The sequence below is a fragment of the Triticum dicoccoides genome, chromosome 2B (assembly GCF_002162155.2).
Source record: "Triticum dicoccoides isolate Atlit2015 ecotype Zavitan chromosome 2B, WEW_v2.0, whole genome shotgun sequence".
Classification (NCBI taxonomy): Eukaryota; Viridiplantae; Streptophyta; class Magnoliopsida; order Poales; family Poaceae; genus Triticum; species Triticum dicoccoides.
In genome coordinates, this window is record NC_041383.1 from 689178280 (window position 1) to 689190001 (window position 11722).

Sequence of the window (11722 nt, forward strand, 5' to 3'; positions counted from 1 at the left end):
GCGGGCGAGGGTGGCCAGCGGGGGAGGAGGGCCGGCACGGGTGAGGACGTCCCGGGGGAAGGACCGGCGCGCGGGGGACGGTGGCCAGCGGGGGAGGAGGGCGGCGCGCGGGGGACGGCGGCCAAAGCAAGGGGATTGAGGGAGGAGAGTGAGTGAGTGTGAGTGTGAGTGAGTGAGATCGAGTGGGGGGGGCAACTTCGGCGGGATGGGAAAGATAGGATGGCTTTAGCAGTAGCACGGTCTGAAATAAGGCGCTACTGCTATAACTAGCTTGGGGGAGGGGGCGAGGTCGTGGCAATTATAACAGTAGCGCGGCTTACTACAGACGCGCTACTGCAATTTTGATTTCAGCAACGCGTTTTGCCTACACGCGCTACTGCTAAGTACCAGTAGCGCCTTGTTTTGAAGCGCGTTGCTCGTAAGATTTTGTGTATAAGGTTTTTCCTAGTAGTGTGGTGACATCATCACCTTATGCAGGTTGCAACCAAACAACGAATCATATGCGCGCCTAATGCGATGCAGCCAACCAAACGACGGGTCAAAATTAGTTCCCTCATGCAGCTAACCTATATGCGGGCAACCAAACCAGTGGCGGAGCATAGTGGGGACAATACCGGGCCTTGGCCCCCCCTTGCTTGAGGAAAATTTACACAATATGCTTATATTTTACAAATCGCTCTACTAATCCTCTGACATGTCTGATCACCCTAGCCTTTTCTACATCATACATTTGTTTTGGCCCCTCCTAATATTTGGTTCACGCTCCGCCACTGAACCAAACTATGTGCATACGGTGGTTTATAGGTTGTTTTTGCTCAGCCAGGCCACATGCAATGCAGCCAAAATCGATGTGGGCAACCAAACACGTCCAAAATGGATAACTATTACAACCTGTTTGATAACCATTGGGACAGATAAATGGGAGTCTACGCAAGGGGGTTTTGTATAGGGATTAGACATGACAAATAGATTGTTAGTTTACGCAAGGGGGTTTTGTATAGGGATTAGACATGACAAATAGATTGTTACTCCCATCTTGTTTTTATAGTATGAAAATTATGTTAGGATGGATTTCTGCTCATGGGAAGAAATCTGTGGGAAATAGCTCTCTCAACTCTCATTCCTTTTCGCTCTAATCAACTAGAGGACTTTCAATCTCCTCACCCCTCATTGCCCATTCTCTAATTTTCATGAACCAAACACATCACTAGGGTATCCTCGGACCCTCTTTAGCTCAACTAAATAGTACAAAAAAATTCAGGAGTCGCATAAACTTTTGAAAATCTACTTAGTTTGTTTGGTTTAATGACGTGGTGTCACCGTCACAAACTTACATCCCTAAATCTACTACTTTTTCGGCTAAAAAAACCCAACTGCTTTTTACCTTTAGGCAGATGCATGCTGTTCTTCGCGGAGTCAGATCGATTTTCTTCATCTGCGAGGAATAGCGTTGATGTACAGCCCAACGGCGCCCGGTGGTGTGAGGAAGCAGCCGGCGGTGGGGCGTCGCGCGCTGCATGTCACTGCAGCACCCACAGAGGGGCCGGACTATGCGGGCGCGGGGCCAAGCAAGGAGACAAGGGAGGAGCAAGCTGCTAGAGGAGCGGCGGCGGGCGGGCGGCGAAGACGGCACCGGCGCTCGCCATTGCCGCGGCCTGTGGTGGATAAAGCTAGTAGGGATATCAACCGGGTACCGTTTAATCCCGTTTAAAGTCCACTTATGATATGATAGTTCAAAAAGGTTTTTGTTTGTTTAAGGAAAATGAACTATCAAGCTAGTAAAAACTAACTAAACGGGATTGTGGACGCCATTTATTTGCCACTTACATCCCTAAAAGCTATTCTGACTTCGTGGGTTTGTATTATTATAAGCTCATCCTCCGTCAGAACAGAAACCATATAATTTAGCTTCGATTCAGAAATGCCAGCTTTGTTTTCCTTCATCAGCGACACGTTCACATTCCAACCAGGAACACCATATTGGTCGCGACTACGTGTTCCCATCTCATCAGCATCAAACCTATGTGCAAGTGCAACCACACAGGTCTGCCCATTGCACAATGCAAGAGGTAGTAGATTAGGATCACTTGGTATCATCAGCTTACAAAAATTCCATCAGCTTCACTGACGAAGAAAGCACGAGAAGCATATGAAGGCCTACTTGCTGAGGACTGTTCAGTTTGGTCAGTTCATGTTGGTAGCACTGGTTATAACCTCTGTACAATAATTCTGCCGGTCGTCACCGTTAAGCTCGGTTCAGGTGTGGTGTCGCCGCTTGCTCAACGCTGTAATTTGCATATACCCTGCTCTTGTTCTCTTCCCACCAGCACTGAGCCGCCTTCTCGCCAAAATGCTTCCGACTGCAGGACCAAATAACCAAGATTATCGCACAAGTATAGTGGCAGATAAATAATCAGCAACGGTAACAGGGCCTTATAGGATTCACCTGAATCTTATCCGCCTTATGTCTTTCCTTCCATCCGGGGATACGGCAAGTGTGACATATACCCCTCGCTCAATCTGCTCTATCACACCCTCGACAGGAGTGTCCATGGAGTCTGCTTCCGTGGTGTAGCCATCACGGTCGAATGTTCTGGCGATATTCCGGTGACTGAATGATCCATCTGCTGGTACCGTGGCACCTGGTGACGGTGCTTGTTCTGGGATGCTATTAGGTGTCATCTTTAAGTTCTCTGGTTGCTGGCCAACTGAAAGTTTCGCTGACAAGGCATTACACTGCACAGTTTACAACAGCCGAACAGGTCATATATCAAGGGAGAGCGATGAGTGATCCACCATGCAGCATATGAGTTCTCTCTGTTACTGGAAAAGATACTACAAATACCATGTAATGAGATTACGTGGCGATCGTACCTGATTAGTCAGAACCTTTATGATATCTTTGGCAGCTTTACACTTTGCAGCCTCATCCCTAACAATGAGCCATGTTTCATCAAGTCTTTGCTTGTAAACTTGGACTACATGATTTTTCTGCTGGCATTGCTCTGCAAGAGCCGTGACCTGGTTGAACAACAATAATAATATCAGCGTTCTTCAGTTCTCAAATAGGGAAACAATTAATTTGCTCAGCAATGGAAAAAGAATTACCTGTGAGCGCAGCTGCTTTACTTCCTCCGTGAGTATTCTTTCCATCATACTCAGTTCATCTCTCTGGCTGTCAGTAGACTGTCGCAAAGGGTTTCCAGCCTTCAGCCCTACAGCATCATGCATTCTTTGGGAAAAAGAGACACCAGACATCTGATTACTTGGTACCAGCTGATGTCTGAAATTGTCTTGTGCAGATATAAATCTGGCGGGACACTCAACTTGCCCCCATCTTTCAGTTTTCACTTGGATTGGAACGGCAGAGTCCACATTTCTTTGGTTGGGACCTTGTACTGAAGCCATCTTTTCAACAATGAGGTTTGCTTCCTTGAATAACCGTGACAACTTAGGTGTGTATGCCATTATTTCTGCTTTAAACATTTCTCCTCTGCTGATCTTTGGTTGTGGCTTGACTTCGCCAGAGTACAAGATTTTCTCTAGTTGACAGAAGCACACATCACAGACACGATACCTTCTGTTCCTATCTGGCGCAAGTGCTGCGTTTATGATCTTGTTGCTACTGCAGGAGTTGCAGAACATGGAACCACAGTTGTAACAGTTGTGTTTCTTTCTAGTAAAATTAAAAACCATCTGACATCCGCCGCATATGGGTTGGTCCTTCACTGAGATACCCTTATGCAAACAGATTGCAGCACCAAAATTGGAGCCACAAGCTATACTCTGAACTTGTCTGCCTTCTAATGCCTCTACTAAAGTAGGAGAGCTCCTATTGGCATAGTCACCTAAACCAAGTTGTCCGTCCGCACCTTTACCCCAGGTGAAAACCTTTCCGTTCATAGTCAGCGCGGCTACGTGGGAAGAACCAGATGATATCTCTGTAACAAACTCATTCTTAAGTATTCCTCCAACAGTGCAAACAGATTCCCCATCTGCCTGTGGGTTACCTAACTGACCATGTTTTGAACTTCCAATGGTAAATACCATCCCATTAGAAGTAAGCACAACAGTCAGAGCCATCCCGCAGGATACCTGGACAAAATCATGACTGATGAGTGAATCGACACATGTTGGTACAAGCTTCATCTTCTTGTCAGCATGACCCAGCTTCCCTTTATCTGCATCTCCCCATGTGAACAGGTTGCCAATTGGAGCGTTGCACTTGACACTGCTCATTCCTTCAACAATGGCAGCCGTGTGCCATGGCCCACATGCCACAGATTTCACCCGTAACCCTTTCAAGGACTCTACTTCTTTTGGCCTAGCAATTCCTTGTGTATCCCCATGCCCAAGAATACCAAATGTTCCATCCCCATATGTGAATAGCTGACCAGAAGATGTTATAATAGCTGTGTGCCACTCGCCACAAGCAATTTTCGAGACGGAAATGTTGTCCATGGGACCAAACAATTTGTGGGGCAACCATTGGTTCCTTCCATGCCAGTTATTCAACAAGCCCAAGCTATGAGCTCCTTCACCCCATTCAAAGAGTTCGCCAGAAACCGTGACTGCACAGGTGTGCTTTGAACCAAATGCCACAGCCTTCACATGTACAGAGGCAAGAGGCTCGACCATTTTAGGACACGGGGCACTGCCATTTACTTTGTGTCCCAGTCTCCCGCTACTCTCCTTGCCCCAGGAGAAGACCTCCCCTTGCTTGGTGATTATGGCTGCATGATTCTCCCCACAAGCAATGCTCTGTACATCGAGCATTTTGGTTGATCCCACTAACCTCGGAAGTGCCTTTGAAGTATCTTCGCTGTCTAAAGCGCTGCCAACAACATCGCCCCAGAGAAAAACATCCTTCAAAGAATCCAGTCTGCATGCTGCACGGGGCCCTTCAAATGCTTTCACTTTAGGTGTTCGACTAATGGTCTGTGTCTTGTGTTTGTTGTTAGCAACCAAAATGTCCTTCAAACTATGTCTAACTGGATTTGCCACCTTGGGACTAAGCCTCTCCAGGTAAGAGTCTACGTCTGAAAATGTTCGCTGTCTTTGGTAAAATAATGCTTCCGAACAATCAAGGTAACCACCAAATAAATCTTTCTGTGTCATCCTAGGACTCCCATAAGATGGATATACCTTCAAGAAGAAATTCATTAACAAAGGATCAATCCACAGAGGACACTACTAAATGACAGAGAACATCCAGCAAGATAAAACCGTAGCTCAGCAACGTCTACACACTTAAGCATTAACGACTCTTAAGATGTCACTCCTTTTGAAAAAATACAGTACAGTGGTAAGTGCAATAATTTATATGCGGATATTTATTGATACCCATTGCACTTATCATGCTATCTGGACAGAGAATGGTTTGTTGAAATTGACACACCTCAGTAGTAGAACCTAAGAATGTTGTGTTTGTCCATTGGACCATGCCCTCATCCAAAGTTTAGAGAGACCTAGTTGGCCACATGAATCTTTCTGAAGCGAAAACTAAAGTTCACTTAGATATCACTGTGCAAGTTCTAGAACTAACCTGTTTGTGCCTTGGTGTGTCGTGCACAGCTGATAGCTTGCTCTTTCGCTGAATATAGCTGCGGGGAGTACTTGTGCAACTGGTCATCTGCCTGCTGCTCTTTGACCCAACTGATGAAAATGGACTAGAAGGACCTGATATTAAGGCTGTCAGGCCAAGATGCCAGCACTCAGCTTGATCTCTGTCTCTGCAGATCTGGGTCGGCATGATTTTTAGAAGATGCGATACTAGTGAGGAAAAATGGACACTGAAATCACAAATGAACTGACATAATATCTGGCAAGGGATATACCAAGTCGAGTGAGCACTCGCCATTTCTGTATACGAGTGACAAGGATTGATGTTCTTTCTCAGGCCAACGCTGACGATAAAAGTTTGTCTGCAAAATTCTGAGATCCTTAGAACTAGTGGTATTATATGATACATAGATAACACAATAATTTGTTCAGGGTAAGGAATTACGTACAGTTTTCTGGCCAAGAATTACAGTTGACACAGAGTTTAAGCTCAGGTGTTTTTCCCTGTCTTTCGAGTACCACACCAGCGTCTTCTCATCCTGCAAGAAGAAGAATACTTTGTCATGACTGGAAGATTGATTTTAGTTGCATAGCAGTTCACCCTGCTACAGATTTATAAGTCATAGTGATAAACTAAAGGGGAAAAGACCAAAGCTCTATAACTTCAGTTTGATTAGACAGTACTCCCTCCGTCCCATAATGTAAGACGTTTTTTGACACTATGTCTTACATTATGGGACGGAGGGAGTAGAATATAGTGTCATCGATTGCGATTGAGCATTTACAAAAAGTAGAAATGCAAAACATAAGTGTTAAAGCATCAGTAGTAGCTTGTAGGTGCAGATTAGTATATCAACCATAACTTTATTGCCTGGGAACTCTGGAAAATCCCCATGACAGTGACAGATTTGTGTACTTCAGACAGCTTGTTTGAGCTGCGAAGGCTGCAGTCAAAATGTTTATATAAAAGGAGTATTATGATTGCGCTGGACATGCGAATCAATGCAGAGCTCCAGAGAATGGGGGTAGCTTGTCTGCAGTAACCGCATAAATAAATAAATAAATTCGGTAGTAGTAACTGTGAGGCATCCCAGGGGCTAACGGGTCACAATCTCTGCTCCCTGATTTAAATCCTCGACTTTTAATACCACTAGATGAATAGGAGCCAGAAAAATGGTAGAGTACTCACAGAAGAGAGCCTGAAGGGGCAGAACTTGGGCTTTCCTCTCTTGCCACATTTGAGCAGATGCGCGCCCTTCTTCAGAGCAACAATGGCCTGGATAATAAGAGGAAGAAGTAATCCGTCAGAATCAGATCACATTCTTGGCAGATCCTACCGGGGAATAAATCTGAGGATGGCGAAATCCCAGATGATGAAGGAGAGCAAATCGAGAACATGCATTTAGGCCTTGTAATAATCCATATAATCGAAATCAGCCAAGAAATCTAAGAAATGGGTACCAAACAGAATCTCGAGGGGGTGGAGGCTGCAAGAAAAATCGAGAAGGGAAAATAAATAATTTTTTACAGACCTGCTCAACACCTCTTGTCGGCATCCTCCCATCGAAGCTCCCGGCCATTGCAGGCAGAAGGAAGCTGAGGGGCAGATCAAGCAGGCAGACGGCAAGAACTGGGACTCGGTCGAACAGCAAGCATATGCCAAAGGTTGCAGTGAAGCCACTGAAGGAGAAGCTAGAATGAAAACAAGCAGCGGGCGGGCAGGGAGGATGAATGAAAGAGAGCAAGAAAAGGGGCAAAAATCATGGGGCGATGGTTAGAAAAAGGAGATGGGTGTCCCTTGCAGGCTTGCAGCTGCAGGCGGAGGTGCTGCGGCAAAAGGTAAAACAAGAGAGAGAGGGAGAGAGAGAGGCGTTGGGGCATCGGCAGTTGGGCTTTTTTGTCAGTCAGGGACACACGAGGCGTGCGGTGCGGAGGCGTATATCGAGGAAAGGCGCGTCCGTGTCTTCTTTGGGGCACGGGGGGCGTGGACGGGCCGGCAAAACGTGAGCCGGAGACAGACCAATAATGTAGCCATCCAAGAGGAATCCATTACAAGTTACGAAACTCTTGGATTAGTAGCAGGTCTCCGGTGGAATGGAATGGCTCAGGCTGGTCATAGTGGAGAGTAACTTAGACTAGTAACATAGATATGTTATTTGTCTATGTTACTATCTTCATTGTGGGTGGTGTCATAGGTGTGGTAACATAGTTGTCTTCATTTATTATTTTGTAGACTCATTATGCATTGGAAAGCGCTATGTGATGGTAACATATTATGTTACTCTATTCGCCTCTCTCCTCATTAACTACTTGCTACATCACCATTTTTGCTTATGTGGCATCTATGTTACTACCTATGTTACTCCCACTATGACCGGCCTCACGAGATGCACACCGCCACGTTGGAGGACGCGGCGGTTTTGGCCGGGTGTGCGTAAACTAATCGCATCCCTTTAGTTAACGGTTGGCAAGAGGCTGTTTGGTTCCTAGCCTTCGGTCGCCACGCCAAAGGTGTGGCTCGCCACAGCTCCCTAGGCCTGCGTTTGGTTTTATACTAAAGTTTGGCTTGCCACAGCGCATACACGTTTCTGCTGCAGAATTTTTTGCCCAAGATGCGGCGCTTGTTTTGGCCGCCACAGTTTTTGTGGCGCGCCACAGGTGTGGCTAGCGCCTAACCTTAGGCGTGGCAAATTAAGTTCTAAACCAAACAGGCCCTACGATAGATTCTATCGTGCCACTACGAGTGGACTGGAATGAGCAAAAATGCTAGACATACAAAGACTTACACGCTTTTACACACTCTTTCCATCTAACAACCAATCATAAACATCCCCCTGATTTTCAGGGGAGTGGGCCGCCCGCTCACCTATTGACCAATCAAGGTTAATCATCCTGTAAAAGCCTGTAAATCGTTTGTACGTGTAGCATTGCCGCTGGAATGAGTTTCCTTTCCACGGGGGATCCGATCCATCTCCGCCGCACCGATGGCACCGGCGGCAGGCTCGTCGCCGTCGGTTGGTAGTAGTTGTGACCCCTGTTCGAGAATTCGTCCGATTAACCAGTTAACTTGCCGATTAACCCCTACTCGTAGGGTCACCGAGTAGCAGATAAACCTATAAATCGTCCGATTAATTGATTAAATGACCGATTAACTTGCCGATTAGCTTATTAATCCCCTACTCGCAAGCCAACCCAGTTAACGATTTTCTCAACAATGTTTGTGACTTGTGAGCTCGCCGCGGAGCGCACTGGATTCAGCTGAAAGAAAAGGCGAGCGCGGGCGGGCGGCCGGCAGCATGATGCCCAGGGGGCCAAGGCAGGAAAGGCACTAGCCTGGACTGGACTGGACTGGACTGTACGGCCTCGCGCGCAACACATGACCCCCTGTCTCCTTTTTCGCACGAACCAAACCAAAGCATTGCTTTGCGTGCAGCGCCACCGTCGCTCGTTCACTCGGCCCCCATCAGTCGCTCCGACCAACACGTTACTGCGCTCGTTTCTTTGTCTGAAATAAAGATGGATGGACCTCTCTGCGCTGCGCACATTCTTTCTCGTGTCCTGTAGGCGTGAATGCGCCGAGTTATGGCGAGCGAGTCATGCTCCTGTTGCTAATAAACTGGAGTTGCACGGAAACTGGACCATGGGTGCAATTGCAATGGGGGAGTGGGTACAAAACGGTGGTGCGTCCGTGCGTGTGAGGAGCGCCCATGTGACGAACTCACTCACCCGGAGAGGTCCTCTGCGGTCCGCGGAGTGGGTGGACGACATGTTCCCCGATCGATCCGAGCCGTTTTTGGCAGGGCACGGCATCAATTAAATTTTAACTAGCGGTGGCCATCGCGTTCGGTCGCCGGATGGATACTCACGCTACGATCGCCGGTGCTGTGCTACGATGCTACTACCGCTAGGACCCCCCGCGGCCTAGCCATGTGCCACGATTCTGTAGGCTGCAGTATACACACGCACACGCACACGTACTACTCAATCAAGGATAATTTGAGTTCGTCATTGACTTTGGTGGGTGCGCTAACGTGCAACCTCATCGCAACCACTCTTTGTTTTGGCGTGGTTAGCTAGCTCTGGGGCCATCTTGCTCGTGTGATGCTGGGCAATCATGTGGGGTGGGGTGGGGGTGGGATTACTGGGGATGATGATGTACGCGCCGCTCTCATGTGTACGTCTGCAGCAGTGGGGTAACTGGCGGACAATTGGCGTATGCGCGTAAATGATACTACTCCCAGATCGCCAAATATCGGTGCACTGCACGTAGACTATGGCCCGAGACCGACCGGCCTGGCGAGCCAGATTCGCGACACCGACGGCCGGCGACGGAGATACATACCGGCCGGGCTTGTTGAACGGCGTGGGAGTGGCAGCACGCCCCGAGCCCATGGCACTGTCCCTGCCCCTCAGGCGCACCCGCTAGGCGCCAGCCACGGCCCTACCCCGACAGCTCGGGCTGCGTGCGCTGCACCGGGGCTTCTTTCTACTGCCAGTAGTACTTCTGAGTTCCTGGAGGTTGGAGCACGTTTGCACGTTGCGGCAAAATTTTGTATTTTGACCCTTTTGTCAAACAAAATCGAGATCTGACCCTAGTTTAATTTTTTTTTGACATTTGACCCTTTCTCCTACCGCCACGAGGCCCGGTGGTAGGGAACTTATCCACGTCAGCAACCTAAACGGCCTCCGTCCCACCCTACCGTCGCTTGTCCTGGCGGTAGCCTGTCCGATCCTATCGCCGAGGGACCTGACGGTAGGGTGCGTGCAGTTATAAGCCCCCCCCCCACCCCTCCCCTTCTCCCCCAACCACCCACCCAAGAACAGAGGAGTTCTTCCTCTCGCCCCTCTCTCTTCTCCTCCACTCCCCTCCTCAGATCTTTGCCGTTTCTTCACCATTTTTGCGGATAGAGATGGCCCCAAAGAAAGAAAAGTAAGCTCGTTCGATCCCTCCAATTAGTTTTAGTCAAATAGCTTCCGGTTCGTCGCATTATTTGATTCAAATCACCCCCCTTCTTGAACTAGATTTAAATTTTTTGAACCCTAGGATTGATTTAGGTAGATGATAGATGTTATATTGTGCTACATATGAACTCTAGTCACTAGTTGGTATGGTTATGTGAAGATGAACCCTAGTTCATATTATTTTTGGAGGATTTTTTTTGACATGATGCATGTTGGAGGAATTTATCGTGATATGATGATGCATGTTGATATGTTATGATGCAAGTAGTGGATATGGTTGGAGAACAAATGTTGAACCCTCAAGATGAACCTAATTCATAAATTTTTGTGTTAAAAAATCCTCAAGATGAACCCTAGTTCATGGTTTTTGTTTTTGAAAAAACAATATGATATGATGCATGTTGGGTGTTGCTGGAGAAATATGAACCCTAGTTCATGTTGAAAAATCTTTTGATATGCTTATGCAATTCTTTTAGGAGGCCACCTCTTGCGGACGACATCGGCACGAAGTACACAATGCTTGACCCTAGGTTCACAAGCGTCACCGTGCCCGTTTCATTGAGAATGGAGTGGTAATTACCTTTTTAAACCAAATCTTTCCAATTGATGAAAAAAAGTTGCTACCTATTATGTCCATGCTAATTATGCTTCGGTTATTGATTTTCACAGATACTGCCGCCACTGCGGATGAGGGCTCACAAGATGACGGTTAAGGTGGAGTATGACGAGCGGTACGCACCGTTCTTCAGGAGAGCCCGACTATAGGGTTTCGTCCTGCAGTTCAAGCGTAAGCCGCCGACGCTCGTCCACTCAGCTCTCATGGCTTTGATCGACCGGTGGCGGCCAGAGACACACAACTGTCATCTTCCATGTGGGGAGATGACCGTGACCCTCGAGGATTGGGCGATGATTACGACACTACCGCTCGAGGGTCGTGCTCTCACAGGAAGAGTGGAGAGGGTGAACTGGCACGATAGGGTTGTCAGCCTCATCGGTGACTCCTCCCCCCCCCCCCGCTATGAGCAACCGGACTTCCGGCATACCGCTGCCATGGCTCCTCGAGCACCGGAGCAAGTGCCCGGAAGATGCCGAGCCCCGGGTGGTGGATCAGTACGCCGGGCCTACCTGTGGCACATTCTCACAGAGGTAGTATTTCCGGACTGCTCCGGGAACTCTGCCCTATGGATGTATCTGGACT

At 47.9% G+C, this 11722-nt stretch overlaps 1 protein-coding gene across 2 annotated transcripts; it reads right to left on the reverse strand.

Moving 5' to 3' along the window:
- Positions 1-1886: 1886 nt before the first annotated feature.
- Positions 1887-7500, reverse strand: LOC119365635 (PH, RCC1 and FYVE domains-containing protein 1-like). 2 transcript variants are annotated; one of them, XR_005175638.1, is made up of 10 exons: positions 7095-7500; positions 6752-6838; positions 6012-6101; positions 5838-5924; positions 5546-5740; positions 3109-5145; positions 2875-3021; positions 2447-2736; positions 2162-2360; positions 1887-2046 (listed from the first exon to the last, which is right to left on the reverse strand). XR_005175638.1 is itself a non-coding variant. In XM_037631282.1 (9 exons), exons 1-9 carry the CDS (start codon positions 7140-7142, stop codon positions 2246-2248), a joined length of 3096 nt encoding a protein of 1031 aa, XP_037487179.1. In that variant the 5' UTR covers positions 7143-7500; the 3' UTR covers positions 1887-2245. The 2 variants fall into 2 exon arrangements, 1 of the variants encoding a protein (XP_037487179.1); XM_037631282.1 differs by having other exon boundaries at positions 1887-2360.
- Between the last annotated feature and the right edge of the window lie 4222 nt (positions 7501-11722).